General features: G+C 46.1%; 1 protein-coding gene across 2 annotated transcripts in view; it reads left to right on the top strand.

Moving 5' to 3' along the window:
• Positions 1 to 23,682, top strand: part of LOC144783786 (uncharacterized) — a 65,868-nt gene that overhangs the window by 35,647 nt on the left and 6,539 nt on the right. For both annotated transcript variants that reach the window (XM_078662483.1, XM_078662484.1), the window contains exon 3: positions 13,326 to 13,412. In XM_078662483.1, the coding sequence (XP_078518609.1) occupies positions 13,326 to 13,412 (87 nt within the window). The remainder of the gene's footprint in view (positions 1 to 13,325; positions 13,413 to 23,682) is intronic.

Here is a 23,682-nt window from a genome sequence, read left to right as displayed (position 1 = left end):
ACAATTGCTGAACACAGGGTCCAGCAAATGGCCTTTGACGTGAGTGGGGGACCTGACGATTTGGGTTAGCTGCAGCGCTGCTAGGTCATCTACCAGCATAGTGGCTATGTGATCGGTTGTGGAGTCAAAGTGGTAGTTAAGATCCCCTAGCAGGGTGAAGTTCGAGGGAGTGCTGACGCGTTCCGCCACAATTGAAGCGAGAAAATTGTGGAATTGCTTGGGAGGGCCTTGGGGGCGGTAAATTAGAGTACCTGTGAAGCAGATGTTAGGGGAGAGTTCGAGGCTGAAGGCTAAGCTCTCGCAGTCCGGGATGGTTTCCGGGATTACTCGACAGAGGAATTGGTCTTTATAGATAATAGCTAAACCTCCTCCTCTGCCCTCAGGTCGGTCCTGTCGAATGATTTGGAAGCCAGGAGGGAGGGCTGTGATTACCGCCGGGTCCGAGTCTGTGGCCAGCCATGTTTCCGTCAGGAAAACAATGTCTGGCAAACGTTCTTCCAGCAGTAGCGCAAACTCTGCCCTGTGTTTGGGCAGGGATCTGCAATTGAGCAAGAACATGCGGTACTCGTGTGATTGGTCTGGGGCCGGCTTAGGTTTGAGGGTTGATTGACAGGAGGGACAGGTAAATGGGATGTTTTCTGCGTGGAACTGGGACTGATAGCAATCCCTGCCATGGGGTCTTAATCCCAAGAGAGTTTCCGTGCTGTAATGCTTGCGTTTTGTAGCCTGGGATATAGGGGGGGTGGCCCTAGGCCCGGTCTCGGCACGGACGAGCACAGACGAGCTTGCCTTATGCGCGCCTTCGGCGCGCAATCGTCGCGCCCGCTACGCTCGTCCGCTGCGCTTCCGGAACATGCACATTTTTGTTGGGAGGGGATAGGTGGAGGCGTGGCCTCGAGTGGGCGTGTCCCAATCAGGGCGGGAGGAGATTATTAGGCGGGAAAGGCGGCGATTTCACCCTTACCAGCATTTGTTATCAGCGTGGAAGGGTGCCTGCACACAGAGGATATGTCCCAGGAGGGGTGAGTGAGTTAAAATTCAAGTGGCAAAAATACAATTGTTTAAGTTAAAAACAGTGAAATAATTCTGTCTCCTACTACTCCCGGCTGCGCCTCAGGAGGGTCCAAGTTATCTAACTTGCTTGTGATTCAGCTCGTTTTTTATAGCTATAGGTATAGTTTCAAGGGCTGTGTTTGGGGTTTGACAGCCCCAAACAAATGCATAATTTGCTTGGTACTTGAGTATGGGGTCCCTGAGTCGGTATGCTATCTCTTTGTCGGTTTTTCTCCTGTGAGCCAAGAAGGAATGAAAACAGTGAGCTTTGATGTAAATGAGAGAGTGAGAGACCCATATAGTGGCTGTATTTCAAAATGTGAGGCCAGATAACCTTGGGTCAATAGCAGCTTCTCTGTGTGTCCAAACTGTGTGATCCTAGGCACGTATTTAATTCCACAGAGCCTTAATTTTCTTTTATCATCAGATATGAGTGGATGTTTAAATACTTGAACCCAGAGCGTGCGCTGTACAAGCACCTCATATTACATTTTAATAGTCTATAATCGCCATCTCTTTCCCTCCGGCCCGCCTCATCTGTTTGTCCCTTCTCCCTCTATCTACGTCTCCATCTTTCTCCTGTCTCTCGCTCTCTCTCTCTGGATCTCTTGGTCTTTCTCCTTCACTTGTAAACAAGATAAACAAGTCCACAGTCGCATTAAATCGAAGCATACTAAAGGTATTCTACAACCTCGAGTTTTTCTGATCTGCGATCACGAATGATCTACCTCTCCACGCCACGACCGTGATGATTCGTAGCGTAAAAGTCTTGGCACACATGGTGATTTATCAGGATACACGTCAGTATTGAAATTAAGCAGCAAATAAAACACAGGGACTAACGGTCTACAACAAACACAAATGGAGTGCAAATAAATCCCATCCGGAGCAATCTTTGATTGTCACGAGCGCCTAAAAGGAGCCTGTTGTTCGTTAGGCACTTTTAGCTAAGAAAGATAAAATAAGGAAACAGAAAATAAATACTTGCAAATTCAGTGACCGTTAACGAGCCTTCGCTCTACTGCCAACAGTAAGTAGTGCGTGGCTATTAACAAGAGAACAGGAAAGTGAAACCATATGGTGATGGGGGCTGTAGTAAAGAACACATACCACCCTTGAAAAGGTATGTGTACTCCTAAAGACCACCTAGGTTCTCAATGGTGGACGTGGCGAGTTTTCAATGAAGGCACGCTCCACGTAAGGCAGATGCCACAGAGGGAAGGAACGGTGCCGGTCCTTTCCATACAGTCAGCCGAACCACGGTTTAAGAACATGGCTAGTGACGTCATTCCGTTTGACATTTTCTAAAAGTGACTTGGATTTGAATGGCAGAAACGAGCGCTGCTGTTGCACTAGACAATACAATTAATTGCACCTTAGAACAGTTGGCTCCAGTAAACCAGGGGAGTAGCTTCCGTTGGTGAAGCAGGTGCAGTGGCACTGGGGCTTAGAACCCTGTACTCTGGTGATTGTTGTGTTTTACAATTCAAACAGCGTGGGGGCTGCATTTCCTTCATTGCATTAGAGCCAATGGCACACTGGGTCGCACTGAGTAAAATGCACACGAGTGCGAGTCAGGACAGGATGCATAAACGGACCGTTTCTTCATTACAGCGACGCTCTGGTGGTACGTCTGCGCGCCCTGTACCCTCGCGCCACATCAGTGCGCGTGCATGAGTTACACGCTGGAAAGAGAAGCAGCAACTTTCATCACACGAGCCTGCCAAGGAAGGGAGATTCCACTCCGAGGGGAAGGAATGCAGCGAGGAATGTGCAGACAACGCCTCAGATCCCTTGGATTCACAAGTTCATCTTCCAGCCTCTCCCAGAGGGGCAGGAGATGGTGAGATCAACAGCGGCGCAGCAGTAGCGGCGGTGGGGAGTGCTCTGATTATATACCAGTAATCGGTAATCTCCATTACTTCAATTCTTCCTTCCTTGTGCCAGTCCTCACGCAGTGAGATTTTACCTCATGTATCCCTTTGGGCACAGTCTCCCAAGCTGTTTTCCCTTTCTGCCGAGTTTAAACTCCGACCTTACTATAAACCAGCATTTGCAATGCAATAGGTCTCGCATTACTGAAAGTTTGAGCTATTGCTGTTGCAAACAATAATGCAACGCCAATAGCTCAAACTTTCAGTAATGCGAGACCTGTTGCATTGCAAATGCTTGTTGTTATTTGGTATAAATCCGTTCAGTAGTTCTTGAGATATTTAAGGAAATCCAAATTTGTTTATCTGCCAAGGGGACAAATAGGGAATGCGCGCACCAACAGAAATGTCGTGATTGGCTGGCTGCAACCTGAGGAGCGAGTTGCAGCCTCCATTTTAGTTTATCGGGACAGTCCCGGGCTGAAATGGAATGGGGGAAGTAGGCTTCAGGGGTCAGTTTTGATGTGCCCTGAACCCATGGGTGGAATATAATGATCTTTCAGGGACTCCACATGTTTTCAATATGTTGGTAAGCAGGTTTTTAGGTCGAGCCTATCCCATTCCACAGGAATGGATAGGGGAGAATTTTAGTGTTGCATCAGGAAAGCTAAACCAGCCGGCGGATTTCCACAAGTGCATGTGATCGTGAACGCGCATCCGCCTGCTGGTTTAGCTTTCCTGATGCAACTCTAACCTCTGTCAGCACGAGCTTGTCATGTGCTCCCCAGCCGCCTTGCATTGCCTCACTTCTCCTCCCCCCCTAATTAACATCCCCGCTTTCACTTTCACGGCCGCGAGGCCGCAAGCTTCACTTCAAAGGGATCCGCGCGGCTCGCCCCCACTCCCCGCCGCATTTAAATACTTATTTTAAATGCATGCGCTTGTTTTTTTTCTGTCGCGCGACCCTTGGTCAAACTCCAAGCATTTAATATCCTCCTCAGAGCAGCCAGAATGTCTCTAGATACCGGGCAGGGGGTTTTCTATCTCACACTTTATTCTCTCACTCTTACCTCAGACTAAATAAGTGTATCACTTAAATAAAAATAAGAGGAAACACACTTGCGCATATTACGTTCTGAGGTCACAAGTTGTTATTCGCCAGGGCTGAGCCACTCCCACAGTTCTGGTGTGTCGGTGTTTTGTTAACAACGGGGAACTAAAACTACAAGTACCAGAATGCTCTGCGATGTGAGTTAAAAAGCAAGTAATGCCTGAGCATTTAATTACTGGCACACGATCACATAATGCCCCCTATGACTCGCCAGCAATATTTGTTATTGTGAATCCGTCCCTACTCTACCTCCTCACAGTCCTTAACCGACAGCAGGGAAAATTTGTTTTGCTATATGCACATTTTAGAAAAGTCTTCTTTCCATTTTAACAACTGTCCCCACCCCCTTGATTAATAGAATAGTTCCCTCCACAGAGCAACATATGCCAAGACCAAACAGCATGCCACATAAAACCACCAGCCTAAATTCAAATGCAGGGAAGAGGGACGGAAAACATAGCAGCCCGTCCATCTTACTTGTACCAGTACACGACTGTTGTGTATTAAAATCCACACACGTAGGTTTGTGTATAAGTATATTTAAATGTGTTCCTAGTATGTAAAGGAGCAGACGGGCATGCGAACAACGAGGATGTACCAAGCCAGCAACCTGACTCCAGGCACCAAAGAAAAACGTCAAGTAACCGGAATGCCGACCTAAAAATTACCAATGTAATCGAGCAGAAACCGACAAATGAACTGCCTGCAGGACATCAGCTCCAAGCAAGACTGCTTTCGACCGGTCTAGTCAATAATGAGAAACGTGTGGGCAGGAGCTGAAATGGCAACTCGCGAAACGTTCTACACAGAAACCCCAATTCCCTCCCCTTATCCCGACAGTGGTTCAAAGCCCTCACCTTCCTGATCTCCAATACTATCCAGTCTCTCTGCTCTAATGTCCGACAAAAGTTAAATATTTGTGTCATCTCTTTGATGATCATCTTTTGAATAATCGGCAAATTAAAGCGTCTCTCGTCCTGCTTTTTCAGTTTGAGATGCAGCGAAAAAGGCCTCCTGTTTTGCAAAAATATATGCATACGCAAGTAGTCCCGACAGTGCTTCAAAGCCCTAACCTTCCTTATCTCCACCCCTTGCCAACTGGGACACCACCTACTACGGTGTCACTCCCCTCTGTGCCTCCTCAGCGGGCGCCTCTCTAGCCCACTTTGCTTCCCGCTACCTCCCGTAGCACAAACTTTTCCAGCAATCCCTGCTGCAACAGGGACAAGATGGCGGAGCGCTAGTGACGTGCATTTGGGCGGGCAGCAGAGTTGCAACGCACAGGAAGTGAGATTTCAGCAGACAGTGGTGGACATGCAGCCATCTCTGTGAGGACAAATCCATTTTAAGATTAGCAGAGAAAGTATAAGCTGAACAAATTTTTCTTAACTTCACTGTTAATACGGCGTTCTGCTCTTTCACAAGGAGTTTTTCTGCGCACATAATTGTTCCTTACAGTGTAGGCAATTTCTTAAAATATTTGTGAACACTCGGCAACTCCGCCAACTATAACGTTTAAGATAAATCTGAAAGCAAAAGCCAGTGACATTCCTTTTGGTTTTGCCACACCGAAGGTAAAGAGTCTATTTTTTTCTTTTAAAATCTAAACCTGACGGTTCAATTTAAAAAAAAGATTTTTTAAATAAGCTTATTACTTTTCCTGAGCAGATCCAGATTTTCTCTTTTCCGTTCTCCTCTGCCTGACCTCAGCAAATGCACCATAAATTGTACAAAATCCTCCTACTCCACCCTCCAACTCCACCCTCCAACTCCACCCTCCAACTCCACCCTCCAACTCCACCCTCCAACTCCACCCTCCAACTCCACCCTCCAACTCCACCCTCCAACTCCACCCTCCAACTCCACCCTCCAACTCCACCCTCCAACTCCACCCTCCAACTCCACCCTCCAACTCCACCCTCCAACTCCACCCTCCCACTCCACCCTCCCACTCCACCCTCCCACTCCACCCTCCCACTCCACCCTCCCACTCCACCCTCCCACTCCACCCACTCTCCAACTCCACCCACTCTCCAACTCCACCCACTCTCCAACTCCACCCACTCTCCAACTCCACCCACTCTCCAACTCCACCCACCCTCCAACTCCACCCACCCTCCAACTCCACCCACCCTCCAACACCAACTCCACCCTCCAACCCCACTCTCCAACCCCACCCTCCAACCCCACCCTCCAACCCCAACCCCACCCTCCAACCCCACCCTCACTCTATCTATCGCCCTCCCCCTCACTCTATCACTCTACCGCCCTCACTCACTCTACTGCCTTCTCTAATTCCCTGTTCACTTCTCTTCTCCCGTACTGATCTGCTGCTCTCTTCCGCCTCCTTCTCTAGCTCCCTGTTCTCTGCTTTTCTCCTGTGCCGATCTGCTGTTCTTTTCCACCCGCCTCCTTCTTTAACTCCCTGTTCTCTTCTCCTGTGCTGATCTGCTGCTCTCTTCCACCCGCCACCTTCTTTAACTCCATGTTCTCTTCACCTGAGCTGATCTGCTGCTCTCTTCCACCCGCCACCTTCTTTAACTCCATGTTCTCTTCTGCTGTGCTGTTATGCTGCTCTCTTCCACTCACCTCCTTCTCTAACTCCCTGTTCTCTTCTTTTCTCCCTCTGCTGATCTGCTCCTCTCTTCCACCCCACCTCCTTCAACTCCCTGTTCTCTTCTGGTGTGCTGATCTGCTGCTCTCTTCCACATACATCCATCTCTAACCGCACACACACACAACCACACAAACACACACAATCACACCGCACACAATCTCACACACAACCACACCCATCCACACACTCAACCACACACTCAACCACACCCAACCACAGCCACACACACAACCACTCACATAGCCATACATACAACCACACACAACTATACACACACACAACCACACCCAACCTCACTCCATCGCCCTCACTCCATCGCCCTCACTCCATCGCCCTCACTCCATCGCCCTCACTCCATCGCCCTCACTCCATCGCCCTCACTCCATCGCCCTCACTCCATCGCCCTCACTCCATCGCCCTCACTCCATCGCCCTCACTCCATCGCCCTCACTCCATCGCCCTCACTCCATCGCCCTCACTCCATCGCCCTCACTCCATCGCCCTCACTCCATCGCCCTCACTCCATCGCCCTCACTCCATCGCCCTCACTCCATCGCCCTCACTCCATCGCCCTCACTCCATCGCCCTCACTCCATCGCCCTCACTCCATCGCCCTCACTCCATCGCCCTCACTCCATCGCCCTCACTCCATCGCCCTCACTCCATCGCCCTCACTCCATCGCCCTCACTCCATCGCCCTCACTCCATCGCCCTCACTCCATCGCCCTCACTCCATCGCCCTCACTCCAGCTATCGCCCTCACTCCATCGCCCTCACTCCAGCTATCGCCCTCACTCCAGCTATCGCCCTCACTCCAGCTATCGCCCTCACTCCAGCTATCGCCCTCACTCCAGCTATCGCCCTCACTCCAGCTATCGCCCTCACTCCAGCTATCGCCCTCACTCCAGCTATCGCCCTCACTCTATTTATCTATCTATCTATCGCCCTCACTCTATCTTTCGCCCTCTATCTATCTATCTATCGCACCAAGACAGCATCACTCAGGGGCACCACAACATCACTATGCGCTACCACAGCTTCACTGAACGCCACAGCATCACTCGTCGCCACCACAACATCTCTCCGCGCCACCACAGCATCAATCAGTGCAACCATTCAACAACAACTGGTTAAAATATGTTCTCTCAATGTTTCAAGCTTTATTACAAATGTCACAAAGAAGTTAATATTTCACTTCTGTTCTCGGATTTTCGTCACAATAAAATACACTGAACATAATCTTCACAAATGGTATTTACAAAAGTTTAAGCTATTGCCATTATACATTACAATAACTTTTATTTAAGTATTAATTATTTAAAAAAATTAAAAGCCATTGTTATTTGGAATATCAATACATCTAAGTCACGTAAATACAAAACATGTTGCATTACAAAAGCTATAGGTGTCACATTTGCAAAAGTTAAAAGTATTGGCATTGTAAATGACAAAGCTATTAATTTCGCTATTTTTAAAACTAACACCTAAATATAAAATGTCATTTACAAGACCAATAGCTCAAACTTTCCTAATGCGAGACCTATTGCATTGCAAATGCTTGTTTTTTCTTCCTGTGAGATAGTTGTGAATTTGTCATGACCGTTAGCATGGCCCCCATGTTTAACGTTGCGATAAATTTGTGAACATTTCCACAAAATCTTTTTAAAAAAATATTCACGGACCCACTCAGACAATGATGCACCTTCTCATGGACCCACTGATACCTACACACCCATTCAGACACTCATGCACCCACTCACAGACCCACTCAGAGACTCGTGTACCCAATCACAGACCCACTTAAACACTCATGCATCCACTCACGCATCCACTCAAAGACTTAGGCCCCCACTCGGACCCGCATGCAGTCACTCAGTGACCCCCACATTAATGGAGGCACTCCCAAACCCACTCAAACACTCTCTCACAGGCCCACCCAGACACTCATGCACCAGCTCACATACCAACTCCCAGACTTACTCCGACTCAAACACCCACTCAGAGATCTATTCAGATGCTCACGCATGCACTCACACATCCACTTGAGCACATACTCTGAGATGCACTCAGAGACTCGCACTCACTTGGAGACCCACTCACAGACTCATGCACCCACTTACACTTTCACTTAGCTACTCATGCATCCACTCAGACCCAAGCAGATACTCATACACCCAATCACTGATCCACTCAGACACTAATGCACTCAGTCTCGTGCTTTCACTCACAGACCTATTGATGGTAAAGCACTCATTCAGAGAACCACTCATTCACCCACTCACAGATCCACTCACAGGCTCTTGCACGCACTCACAGACCCACTCAGAGACTTACTGTTCTCAAAGAGCGCACCCACTGAGAAACTGAGACTCATGGACCCTTTCACAGACCCACTCAGAGGCACATACCTACTCACATACCCCCTCAGACTTATGCACAGACCCACTCAGACACTTACATACCCACTCAGAGACTGATGGGCCCACTCTGAGACCCATGCACTCTCACAGACTCATGCACTCTCACAGACCCATGCAGACTCATGCACTCGCACACCTTATCACTCAGACCCACTCCCACACTCATAGACCACCTCACACAGCCACTGAGACACTTGCAGTCCCACACACATACACCCACTAACAGACCCACACAGGTGCTCACACCTCTACTGTGAAATGTTACAGGTTACAGTTATGAAATGTTTTTTAATAAAAATCTTCAAAATTCACTGAGAAAAAACAAAATTACAGGAACATTATAGTTAGGAAATATAATGTAAAAAAACCTTTGAAATTCACTGAAAAAACCAAAGTTTACAGGAACTTTCTAGTTAGGAAATAGAATTAAAACAAACTTAGAGAAAGCCAAAGGTTACAGGGATGTTATAGTTTAACTCCGATTTCACTCGTACACCACCATAAAAATTCAGCATTTATATTTACCCAAGCTAATTAAAATGCACTCCCCGCAATGCACTGCTTATGACCTTACATATTACATCACTCATGACATGGTCAATGACCTCACTCAGGACATCTCAAATAGCATCACTGATGACATCATCCAGTGATTGTGAGTTTTTTGTTAATGTTAGGTGTTAAAGATATATACTAAGATGCTACAAAAGTTGAGAGAGTATAGTTTGTAGTGAATGATACTATGTGTAACATATATTGTGTGAGTGACTTATGTGTGATTAGGTGTCTGAGTGGCTCTGTGGCGGTGTGAATGGTTGTATGGGTGAGAGTGATTGTGTGAGTGGGTGTGTCAGTGGTGTAAGGGTGAGTGGGTATGTGAGAGGCTGCATAGTTGAGTGATGGGGTGTGGGTGGGTGAATAAATGGTGTATGGATGGGGGTGTGAGTGAGTGTATTAATGAGTGAGTGACTATATGGATGAGTGAGTAAATGTGAGAGTGGCTGTATGGGTGAGTGTGTGCTTGTGTCAGTGACTGTATAGGTGTGTGAGTACGTGTTAGTATCTGTATGAGTGAGTGGGTGTGTGAGTAACTGTATGGGTGAGTGAGGGACTATACGGCTGAGGGAGGGACTATACGGCTGAGGGAGGGACTATACGGCTGAGTGAGGGACTATACGGCTGAGTGAGGGACTATACGGCTGAGTGAGGGACTATACGGCTGAGTGAGGGACTATACGGCTGAGTGAGGGACTATACGGCTGAGTGAGGGACTATACGGCTGAGTGAGGGACGATATGGGTGAGTGAGTAGGTGTGTAAGTAGCTGAATAGGTTACTAACTCAATGTTTGAGTGGCTGTATGGGTGTATGAGTGGGGGTGTTAGTGTCTGTAATCGATGAGTGAGTGGGTGTCGTACTGGTGTGGGTCTGTGAATGGGTATGCAAGTAGTTGGAGGGTTTGTGAGTGGGTATATGAGAGGTTGTATAGGGGTTTGAGTGGGTGTGTGAGTGGTTCTGTGGTGATGTCATTCGAGAGGTCATCAGTGATGTCACAGACATGTCACAAGTGATGTAATATTTGAGGTCATAGGCAGTGCATTGCAGGGGCGTACGTTATAGTTAGCTCTGGTAATTATAACGACTGAATTTCTATGGTTTTGTATGAGTGAAACCTGAGCTTAACTATAACCTTTGTTTTTTTCAGTGAATGTGTGTACATAGATATGGTCAGTGCTGTATTTTGTGTGTGTGTGTAAAGTATATGTGTGTGTGTATATATATATATATATATATATATATATATATATATATATATATATATATATATTATACACACACATGTGTTATGTAATTATACACACACTCACACAAAATAATGTACAGCAGTGACCGTGTTCTCCTGAATGTGTGTGCGCAGCTCGGAACAGACTCCTGTTAAAGCACAATTTCTCCAGTCAAAATATGCCTCGTAGCATTCTAAGTCACAAAGTATGTTCTTTAGTCTTTTATTATGATATTTAATTAAACCACTTTTGTTACGTAGAAATATTCAAATGTAGGTACACCTTAATGTTGACGTGTGCTGGTTTGAAACTAGGTCATTTTTGCTTTAGTAGTAATCTTGTTATTCTTCACACTAAGCGACTGTAACAGGGTAGACGAAAAGATAGGATGTTTTTAAAAACACATATAAAGTAGTTCTGTAACTTGCCCATAAAGGTCATTACAGAAAGACATATTTGATTCTGTTTCACTTTTTGAAAAGGTCACAATAGTAAAAATGTGATGTCCAAACCAGGGGGATTTGTTTATTTGCAAGCAGACTTTTTGAAACACGACATGCAACTTGTTTGAATCGGAAAAGTCATTTAGTATTGCCATCGGCTGGAACCTCTTCATGTTAAATCCTACAACAAGCTGTTTGATTTCTTCCAAGTCACCTGCTGATCTTTTGCAGCCTTGCTATATATGTGAGCGTATTCCGAGTCCTATTCCTCCTCCCTTCAACACAAATCGGAACTAGTTAAAGAATTGATTCATAAGCGCAAGAGAAATGTCAACCTCTGATGTGTCCAGCAACGGGTTCTGGTTTGGATATATAGTGCTTTTGGACAGATGGAATTGTTTTTGGGTTCCTAAAGCCTGTATTTTCCGCAGTGGAGAAAGAGGGTTACATTTAATTTGATTGCTGAAGAGACCATGAGAGTGGTCTCTGTCTTTCTCAGCTTTTGGTAGTGCGTTCCGAGTTTTTATAACTTGGTTAGAAAATGATGTCTCAGTTTTGGCGGTGTGGTTGGGTGAGTTTCCCTGTGATGTTGTCGGCCCCCCTGAGGAAGGTGACCCAGTTGATCTAGCCTTTGAATGTAGCCTTGGCTGTGTTTTTCCAGTTGGCTAGGATGATTTTAACTGCTGCGGTGAGTAGAATGTCTACCAGGTCTCTGTCTTCTTTGCTGCCTAGATCTGGTGCCATGAATGCGGTCACTAGTCCTACGAACCCTGGCCTTATGTCCTTACCTATTACAGTGCTTATGAGGTCGCACACTTTTTTCCAGAACGTTTTCACTTTGGGACATTCGAAGATGAGGTGTTGTAGGTCCCCCTTCTCCCTGTGGCAGTTCCAGCATGTGTCATCCTCCCTGATTCCCATGCTCGCTAGTCTAGCTGGGGTCCAGAACGCTCTGTGTAGGAGCCAGAATTTAGTCTGCGCCAGCTGCGGTGTTATCTTGTTTTTTGTGGCCGACCCCCACAGTGTGTTCTTTTCCCCCTCGCTGAGGCGTCTATCAGACAGTGTTTCCCAATAGTCCATTGTTTTCGCGTTTAGGCTGGACGTGTTGGGTCGGAGGAGTTTGTATATGTGTGATGTTTGGTGTCCTATCCTATTGAGGGTGCTCATGTACTGTAATATGGTGGGTGTGTTTTGGTTTAGGTTTGGCTTGCTTATGGCGGCTTTAATTCTAAGGAACGTGTATAGTTCTATCCCTGGCAGGTCGAGTGAGTTTTTAAGGGTGTGGAACGTGAGTGGGGTGTCTTCCTTTTCCAATTGTATGGGGTTTGTGATTCCTTTGTTGATCCAGACTGTGTCACAGAGCGCCCGCCCTTTGTATTGTATCTTAGTGTTGTGCCAGATTGACTCCCATTTGGTGCCTCTGATGCTTTGTCCCAGCTGCTTGTCTACCCTTAGCAGGGCTGTTTTGGTTTGTTTGATGATGGGGTTGTGTGCAGCTGGGTGTCTGTTCGCCGTAAGCCGGGATATGAGGTTCAACCCTCCTGGGAGGTCCCTTTCCAACTCTAGCCAAACCGGCTCGTAGTCTTGCAGGCGCCAAGAACAACAGCATCACAATACTTTCTGTACTGTAATGTCTTCTTGATTCTTTTCTTAATAAAACATTTGTGAAATAAAAAAAATAAAAAAAGTAAATGCTGTCTCCAGTTGCACCTTATGTTCTTTGGCTGCTGAAATCAAGTTCTCAGGTGAAGTACAAAGAAAGATATGGGTTATAGTGCTCGAATCTGTGGTATTGGAGAGAACAAGAGGGTCCGTGTCCTCAACACGTTTTTAAGTGTGATGTGATGATTTCACAATATATAGGTCGTCAGCCTGTACAGCACTGTCGAGAAAGGGGTAACGTTTCTGATGTCACGACAGACCGGGAATACGCCATGAGTTTTGTACTCCTTGTTTTATTTGTTTTTTTTTTAAGAATGTGGAATTGTTTAACCATGATCGCTTTTCATCCTAACCCCTTCTCTTAGGTTTGCCGAGACAATCCATCTTCTACTCCCTGAGGGCCTCTTCTGTATTGGGTGAGAGCAGCCGAGCAGACCGAACCAACAGCCTAAGTAAGCATAAAGCAGTAACACTGGTCATTCTGATGTCCATTTCATGAAACATATTATATAATTTCTTTGAGCCTAGACCTCTTGAAATTAATCTTTGCCAATTTATGCAGAAAACTTTGTTTAGCATTGTTTTAAAAATCCAGCAGATAGCTGTGAAAATGTGAAAACCATTAATTTCCTTTGTCTTCCTTATGTTAGCACAGGCCGCTTTCAAGTTTTAAACAAAGCTTTCTTCCAGCTGATTCTCCATGCATAGAACTATGTGTCATCCTGTGGCTTTTCAGATGCTTGGATAGTCTGTTTACTGTAGAGGGATAGTGCAACCATGTGGGCACACAAAAGCCAATTGGTAGTAGGGTGTGAGTTATTAGAGACATGTCATTTTGGGTGGAAAATGTGAAAGTCAATGTAAGGAACACCCAGTAAATGTAAATGTGTGGGACTTGTAAAGCGCACTGCTGCCCGTAAGCGTCCTGGCGCTAAAGACCGCTGGGGAACCCGTCCTGTCTTTCCCTGTGAGATGGTCCCTACTGGGTATCTCCAAGGTGAAACCAGGCATCCCCGGCGTCTGTTTGGGTCCGTTGTAGAGATGAGGCAAGCTTAATGCCCAGAGTTGCCGAGTGTGATCCCTGGTTAGAGTAGGCACCGAGGTGAGAATTATCGAGTCCGCTGACCCTGGTACACGACCCTGCCGCGTTTGGAATTGAACCCTGGTCCCGGCCGTTCTCTGCTTCCGGGTCTGCTGCTTCTAACCAGTGAGCCACACCACTCCACTGTAGTACTCCAGTACACAATGTGCCTAACCAGTGAGCCACACCACTCCACTGTAGTACTCCAGTACACAATGTGCCTCTTGTTATTGATCATGACTTTAATATGTCAGATACGTTCTTATCCACATCTCTTCTCCGAGCAATGCAACACTTATAAATGAATTCACTATTAAAGTAAATTTCTCATAACTAAAGTGCTGTATCAAAGGTTACTCCAGTCCTTAAAGGGTTACAGCAGCACTACTCTTTGACACGTATTTCCCATTCAGTTACTGGTCTCTGTTCCACTAATCCAATTGTACTAAGGTATTACTCTAACCTTAGAGGTTCTGCTTTGAGTGCGAAAATGTTGGACTGTGTTCTGTCAGAGAGAATTAATGGTAGACCCAGTGACTATGGTGGCCGTAGAGTTGTCTCCAACTCATATTTAACCGTTAATTTGCAGTGAGCCAAACATGTGTAGTCAGAATTTAGGTGAAAGCTCAAGTACACAGAAGCTCTTCTCAATTCTGGAGCATTCAAAAATGGTCCTCCTAATTTTTAAGGATATAGAGATACAGGTAAAGCCATAGACTGATTAGTGGAGCAGTAGTCTAGCAGAGGTTGGGTTCACACGCTTCACTCGTTACAGTTGTAGTTCGCCCCACCACTTTCACAGATCATGTCAGAAACCTAATCAACATTTACCTGTGCTATTCTATTAATCGTACATTTAGTATGGAACTTCAGCAATGGTTACTGTCATGGCTTTAGGATTAAGGTTGTGCGACTACTTCTTGGGAAGATTCAGTGTCAAAGATAATATGGTGTCACTTCCTGTAATCGATTTTGGAAAAGGGGGGTGGTGATGGACAGAGTTTCTGAATGATGCAGAATACTCTTACCAAGTCAAGAGATCAAGGTTTTAATCCATCACCGTTTTTTAGCTCACTGCACCATCCCAGCTCAGAACCTGGCTATATGCAAATTAGTCTGTTCCTGTCCCAGTGCATGATGGGAACAGGGCAAACCAAACTACCAAGCCAATTCTTATACTGGGAAGGAAACAAGCAGTTCAGTTCAAGAAGTCTTTATTCGATTAGTTCATCATAAAAGACATAAAATACATTTATACATATAAAACAGTTAAAACAAGTATTAAATCATTAACATACTAATCAGCTTCTTGCATATATGTACAATATTTACAGAGACGCACAAATGCAACCATTAATAGACAAAATACAGGTCTCCATTTCAAAAGTCATAACATTAAGACCCCGTAAGATTGCTTTTAATGAGCCTACTTCTAATCAGCCAAGCCCACCCCAAAAATTTGGCGACACCCACGACAATCATAGGATCCAGATTGGTCTTTAACATTCTATTTGCTTCCCCAGTAGATCTTGTGCCTAAATTTCTGCATACCGGCCTAAGCCATTTGGCTCTTGGGGCAGAGTATAGTGGGCACACATATAAAAAATGACTCAAGTTTTCCCCAATACCTTGACACTTGGGACAAAACCCCGTCCTGTCTACACCCCACTTTTTAGTAAAGTCTCCAAGGGGAAGCGAACCGCATCTAAATTGAAAGAATAATTTGCGGTCCGCGGGTTTTGTTATTAAATCCCAATATCTTTCCAGCTTGGGCGTATCCTTAAATACAATGAACAGACCTGTGAGGCTACTCAAACTCGTTTTAGTGTACCTGTTGTGTAGCACCCATTCCCAATAACTATGTTTAAGATCCTTTTTTGAGGGGAATTTGGCTGTTTCCGGTGTGGACCACAGGTCGCCATACCCCAAAGCTATTAGGGTAGCCTTAAGGTCTCTAAACCAGCCAATATTTGTGGCACCGGAGCTGTTTCTTACCTCCAAGCAAGCTTTTGCATAATGATGAAGTTCCGGCGTTGTCCAGAGACGACGCCAGAATGTTAGGGGGCGAAGTCTTGCTATGTCCTCTACTGGTTGGCACCCCAGATCATAAAGAAGGGGAATTAATGGAGTTGACTGGGGCAGACCCGTTGTCATTCTTAAGAATTTATTTTAGGCTTGTCTTAGCGGGTCCAAATTACTACCACCCCACAGTTCCGCTCCATATAAAACTGCTGATAAAATCTTGCCACCGTAGATCTTAAGGAGCGGGGACATTGGCCTTGTAAATGACCCTTTATGTTCCTTAATCAAGGCCCCACCCAACTGCTGGTGCTTCAAGGTCATGAGCTCGATCTGATGTGTCCAGCTCAAAGTCTCACTGAAGGTAACTCCCAGGTAAGTGAAATGTTTTGTCTGCTCCAGGGGGGTATCCCCCATGGAGACCCTGGCATTTATTTGTTTGTGCCCTCTTAAAACCATAAATTTGGTTTTGGACACGTTCACCTCCAGCTCATGTTCGCTGCAGAAATCCTCGAACCTTAACAGTGCTTTCTGCAAACCCTGCCTTGTTCGTGAAATCAGGAGAGTATCATCAGCGAACATGAGCAGGGGGATTTTCGCTCCAGCCAAACTTGGGGCGTCTGTGGAAAAGTTGTCATAGTACTTGGTAACCCCATTGATATATAGAGAAAACAAGGTGGGTGCCAAGACACAGCCTTGCCTGACTCCTTTCGCCACTGGGAAGTTCTCCGTAACCTCACCCGGTTTTCCCCATCGTACAAATGCAAAGGTCTGCATGAAGGTTCACAATGAGACGTACCAAGATGGGGGGCATACCCATATCTAATAAGGATTTCCATAAGCCAGCCCTCGGGACCAGGTCGAACGCTGACCGTAGGTCCACGAAGGCCGCGTATAGGTTGCCTTTGCCCAGGGTGACCGTCTTCCAATGTAATAGCATAAAACGAAATGCCTGATCCAAGGTGCTCACATGGGGTCTAAACCCGGCTTGTAGAGGAGTGAGGATGTCATGCTCCTCTATCCATGCCTGTATCCTCGTGAGCACAAGACGGGTTATGATCTTCTGTACCGCGTCTATTAGACTGATCGGCCGGTAGTTGGATGGAACCGACCGATCGCCCTTCTTAAAAATAGGCAATATTTCAGCGCCAGCCCAGGAATCGGGTACTCTAGCGTCCATTGCCAATGCATTTACCAAACGCACCAGGTATGGTACCCAAAGGTCTTGATCCTGTTGGAATATATCCGCTGGGATACAGTCTGGACCAGGCGCTTTTCCCCTAGGGATGACTTTCAAGACTGCTTCGACTTCATTAGCCGAAAACACAAGTGTGTCGTGTGATAGTGGCCAGCTAATAGAAATTTGCGCAGTATTGCGGCATCTAAATTGTTCCACAAAGTGGGACACCCATTTTTGTGGTTCGACAGATGCGGGGCTTGGGCGATCATCCTGTGACTGACCCCACCTAAGAAGGTGCCAGAACTGCTGTAAGTTCCTGGAGCCACAGGCCTCGGCTAGAGATGTCCAACGCTCGTCATACCAGGCAGCTTTGGCATGTCGTTTGGCTTCATTAAAAGCCTTCCTACTTGCTTTAATTAGGGCAGGGTTCTTTGATTTTAAGGCTTTAAACAAATCTGCATGGGTCTCTCGGCAGGCTTCATTAAACCAATTTACTGGTTTCTTGACCTTCCCTCTCCCTTTGTTGGCAACATACTTAACAAACAGTGATTTTAAGGACAGAAAGAGGCTAGCATGAATATCTGTGATATTTGAGTTAAACAATTCCTGGTTATCACACTTATCAATTTCTACCAGTGAATTTGAGACCAGGGCTCTAATCTTTTTGCGTGCTTCCACATCTACAGAGACCTTTGGCCAACGCACCCTCCTCATGTCGTTTGTAAGTACTACCGCCTCCTGGACAGGGTTAGGCTGGCGTACAACCGGCCCTACAAAACTAAAATCCTTCAGTTCTGCCAACAAGGGTTCGTGGTCACTTTCTTGGCGTGGTTTAACAATCATATCCAAAACCACAGGCCACATTTTAATATCAACTAAAATGTAATCAATGCGACTACTATGTCTACCGTTGGAAAATGTGTGTTTACCCATCCTGTCCGAGCTAACACGTCCATTGAGTGCGCGAAACCCCCAGTTTTAACAGAGACCTTTGATATATGTGGCTGCTTGGGACCATTTATTGATCGGGGATAGTTCAAGTTGTGGTATCCCCCAGGTCAAATCCTCTGCTTCGGTTAATAAACCATCATCTTTACTTAATGGTTCAAAGCAGGTATTAAGGTCACCCATCACCACCACATGACCAGTATTTATGGAAGAACTTAAAAAATCATCCAAGCAAGTAAGGGTGGGTGAAACTCTGCCGCCCGTGATTCCTCTAGCATATACGTTAATCAGCATTATATCCAACCCACTACATGTTCGAATACTAACTATCAATAAGTCAGGACAATCAATAGAGATTTCTTTGACAGTTACACCTACCGCTTGGCGAACCCATGTTGTAAGGCCACCCATGGCCCGACCTCTTAAACCTTTGGTCGCTGGTTTATTAAAATTCAAAAAACCTTGGAGGTACACTGGAAGGGTTGCCCAAGTCTCCTGAAAACACCAAATATCTCCTTGAGAGATGAACTCAACCCAGTCAGGAATGCATATACGAGATTCAATACCTGCGATGTTCCAACATCCCATAGCGGTGCCCTTTTTGCACACTCGATCACACAGGTTATTTATCTCAAAGGGGTGGGGAATCGTTAGACTGGGGAGGGGGTACTTCAGGCACAGGGGCAGCTATGATCGTACCTGCCGTTGACGAACACACTGACCCGGCCTGATAGCTTGGCTCTGGGTTTACACCCACTGAGGTGACATCCATTATAGGCAATAGGGTAGATGCTTTATCCAGTATGTCTGACTCCACTGGGTAAACCGTGCCCCCTTCCATACAATTACAAGGTTGTTCATCAAAACTTCCAGCAATGCTTAGTGAATTAAACAGGTCAACTCCCCCACCCATATAGTCAGATTTAAATCCATCATCCCTTGTCGAAAAAGCTGGTCAATCATTTGTCGATAGCCCTGATAGGGGGTCATAGAGATTTCTCAACGGGATGCTCCAGTACTCTTTAGGCTTTAGGCTAGGTGAATAGTGATATGGTGGGTAAAAATTTGGAGGCTGTTGAAACTGTGGGAAAACAGGGGTGATAGGAGCTAAAGGGTACAGGGACTTATTAGAAAGAGGAAAGTTCGATAAGGCTGGGGGGCCAGGTGGTTGGGGTTTAATTTGAACCCAACCTGGTGTTTGAGGAGGACATTTGTAACTAGATTGAGTGTAGGAGCGGTACCGTGCCTCAGGGTTAATTTGGGGTCCATGAAAGCTAGATGTAAAGTTGGACCATTTAAGGAGACTTTTGGTGTTTTTGATAGGGGGTTGTTCAGTTGGATTAATCAGGGTCTCAGGATAAAAGTAACTAAGATTCCTGGTAGAAACCCCTCCCTCGTTTTTTCCTACATACCAATCTGAGATATGGGATACTACTCTATTGTCCCTAAAGTTAATAATCACTATGTCTCCCTCTATATCCTTGGGGCGAACCCCCACCCATTGACATCTTCTGACCGAAACAATGTCCCCGTTGAGATGTGCAGGAAGGGGTCTATTTGTTTTTAGCCAGAAGATGACTTTATTTTTTAGGCTTTCATTATTTTCCCGGTCCCCTTCCGAAACTGGTGGCACACCCGTCATTACTATAACGTAATTCATGGAATCCGGTGGCAGGTCCACATTGTACCTCCGTGGTGTGGGTTTGTGAGGTTTACTATTAGAGGTAACAGATTTGCCCTCCCCTTTCTTTGATTGTTGCACTGCTCCCTTTGGGGGAGGTTTATTAACAACCACCCTATGATTCGCTTTGGCCGTACTAGCTGGTCTAGGGGGTTTAACAGCCAAAGCCGATACTTTATTTGAGGTAGTGGCTACATTAGTTGTGCAATTAGGATGTTGACTGGTGGTAGTATTTACATTACCAGCCGTTTGAATAGTACTTTGTGGGTTAGTGGATGGACCCTTGCCCTTTACTGAGCTGGAGGGCTGTGTTAACACAGTGGACGCCAGTAGGCGATCCAATTTGTCACTCATTATCCTAACACGCTCCAGCAGGGGTAACATATATGATTTGATGAGCTTCTCTATAATGGCACAAGGCACCTCATTAAACCCTTCAGTAACTAAATCAGGAGTAGCCATATTTTGTAATTCTGGCAACGGTAACTCGAGGTGGAATCAGTTGGTCAGGGATAACATTGGGTGGGGGTGATGGTAATATTTGGCGATTTTGGCCTTTCCTTTTTACCCCACCCTTTCTCCTTCTTTTTCTGGGTGGAGAACGCACAACCCTCTTTGCGTCATCAGGCTTGGTACCAACGTCACACACACTCCTTGGGGGTAAATTCTCGCCTGGTTCAATGCAAACCAGTGACGAGTTGGGCAACGTGGGACATAGATCAAGATCCGCGGTTTGGATATCGGGGATGTTTGTATCAACAAAGCTAGAGTGATCAATGGGAGTGCAAGCTAACTGGTCTCCACTGGTTGCACTAACATATGGCGGGGAGATAGTGGGAAACCTAAATATACTGGGGATTTGGTTAATATCAGTAACATCATCCTCAATGGAACTCAACCCTCGGGCATCCGTAACCTGAGTGAGGTTTGAGTCTAAGGAGGTGGGCAGTTGGATTTTCTTCAGTTGCTCAATTGAGCGTCGTCGCTCAGCTCTTCTCTCTGCAAGGAGGAGATCCATATCTACTTCCTTGGTGGTTTTTAAAAAAAATTTATCGAGTGGGCCAAGTACAGAAATGCCCACACCTGGGGGCGCTGAATGACTTATATCCAAAAATGGCTAAATATACTATCTAACCCGATATTAATACCTTGATGCACTGCTGGCAACAGCGAAACAGTGGACAGCCAACAAGAGAGTAGATAATTAAAAACAACAGCATATACAAAATACAAATGATAATAACCTGGCCCAGCCCGGCCTCCTGCGGCCCCGGACGGCCACAGACGGTCCCGCCCTTGTCCCGGGCTTCTCCCGGCGCCCTCCCGCGCGCTTCCGCGCAGCGGTATTGGGAGAATCTGTTTATAGTTCTAGACGGGAAGGGAAGGGGAGGAGCAGACAGGGAGAGCGGCCCAGGTGTGCTAGATTGGGGCTGGCAAGCGCTCCTGGGAACGGTAGTCCCAGCCCAGCGCCTGCTCTCGCTCGCAGCCCCGCCTGTCACTCGCCTTCAATGGGACACAGTCAGAGTTCTTGGCAGTCCGACAAACACCCCACACGAAGCGGGACCCGCGGAGCGGGTACCGCGAGAGGTAGGAAGGTTTTGGTGAGATCAGAAAAGCTCCGTCCAAGGCGCTGCTGTAGGTTGCAGAAATAGCGTCCCAAATTATGCCACAGGCGCAGGAGTCTTATGCGCGGGGGAAGGGGAGGAGCAGACAGGGAGAGCGGCCCAGGTGTGCTAGATTGGGGCTGGCAAGCGCTCCTGGGAACGGTAGTCCCAGCCCAGCGCCTGCTCTCGCTCGCAGCCCCGCCTGTCACTCGCCTTCAATGGGACACAGTCAGAGTTCTTGGCAGTCTGACGAACACCCCACACGAAGCGGGACCCGCGGAGCGGGTAACGCGAGAGGTAGGAAGGTTTTGGTGAGATCAGAAAAGCTCCGTCCAAGGCGCTGCTGTAGGTTGCAGAAATAGCGTCCGGGGACCGGTTTCTGGCATCACAGCCTTCTTCGGCCCGGCTTGCTTGAATCCTGATGGTGCAATGAGCAAGGGACTCACGTCTGAGCATACCCTCCCACACATAGTGTGGATAAAACCGATTTTGGAAAAGGGGGGTGGTGATGGACAGAGTTTCTGAATGATGCAGAATACTCTTACCAAGTCAAGAGATCATGGTTTTAATCCATCACCGTTTTTTAGCTCACTGCACCATCCCAGCTCAGAACCTGGCTATATGCAAATTAGTCTGTTCCTGTCCCAGTGCATGATGGGAACAGGGCAAACCAAACTACCAAGCCAATTCTTATACTGGGAAGGAAACAAGCTTCCGGGGACCGGTTTCTGGCATCACAGCCTTCTTCGGCCCGGCTTGCTTGAATCCTGATGGTGCAATGAGCAAGGGACTCACGTCTGAGCATACCCTCCCACACATAGTGTGGATAAAACCGATTTTGGAAAAGGGGGGTGGTGATGGACAGAGTTTCTGAATGATGCACTGGGCCAGGGACAGACTAATTTGCATATAGCCAGGTTCTGAGCTGGGATGGTGCATTGAGCTAAAAAACGGTGATGGATTAAAACCATGATCTCTTGACTTGGTAAGAGTATTCTGCATCATTTAGAAACTCTGTCCATCACCCCCCCTTTTCCAAAATCGTCACTTCCTGTAATGTCATAAAGATCAATGGGTGTGTAATGTCATTCCCACTACCCCTGACACTTAGTGAATCATCTCTGTTCTTGGCAGAATAAATAAAGTAGAAAAGATGGCTTGTGTGCTCTCGGCAGCCATCTTGTCATTGTTTTCTTAAAGAGTAAGAACAATCATTCTGTGATGGCTTTTATGCCTGTAGTGAGGCATACATCTAAGAGACAACCTGGCTTTTCCATTGCTTGAGATTTGTTTTTTGTTTTTTTTGTGTTTTCCCTTTATTTGTTCAATTTATTACTTTTCCTTCATTAGTCTAACATGTACCTTGTATGGCATTTTATTAACTAAATTTTTCTTGCAGGGGATTACAATTAAATCCTAAGCTTTAAATAGTTACACCCAGGCTCCGTATTGTCTAGATTTTATATAAGAGATTTAAAATAACACCTTTTTCTGCTTTTAAAGAAGAACTTGTTTTAAAAATCAAATACATTTTTATAAGACCATCTTTTTTCGATTCGTCCTCTTTTTTTGTCAACTTTCTGAAGTGGAAATTGAAGACCTCTTATGGTCATGTCATCTTGCCTTCTATACACTTTTTGACTTATCTCACTTTAATTATAAACATGTTGGTTGCATGCGTGGCTTTATATACGCATGCTCTGCATTCTAGAATTTGGCCCGGACGTTTGCAAAGTGGGTTTTTTCCGTGGTTTTTAAAGAATTGTTGAATCCCAAGACCCTTGTGATTCCCCTCCTTAGTTCACAATGCACCATTTTCTTGTGGTCCTGTCTTTATATTCAGGTGGGAAGAACAGTCAGAGGCTGCATGGAGTGTTTATAGTGATATTGCTTTTATAAGATTTCAACCTATAGTCATAAAGCTACTACTAGACATGATGTTGCTTTAGATCTTTTGGGTCCAGTAGCCACTAACAATATATCATAGTTCTTATTGACCAGTATTCTCAGTGCCCTGAAATGTGCATTACTTATGGAATAATGCGTAATTTTATAATCTTCTTGCGAGGGGTTTTCAGCAGAGAATGTCTAACAGATACCGTTCTTACCGACCATGGTATTGAAATAGTTTCTTCTGAGGAAGAAAGGTTTTTTTGTTAATCAGAGAGTGGAATTACACATAAGTGTGCTTTCTACCACTCAGAAGCCA

This window comes from Lissotriton helveticus, chromosome 10, assembly GCF_964261635.1.
Source record: "Lissotriton helveticus chromosome 10, aLisHel1.1, whole genome shotgun sequence".
Classification (NCBI taxonomy): domain Eukaryota; kingdom Metazoa; phylum Chordata; class Amphibia; order Caudata; family Salamandridae; genus Lissotriton; species Lissotriton helveticus.
The sequence above is the reverse complement of the archived record's forward strand: the minus strand, read 5'-3'. Positions and strand labels throughout refer to the sequence as shown.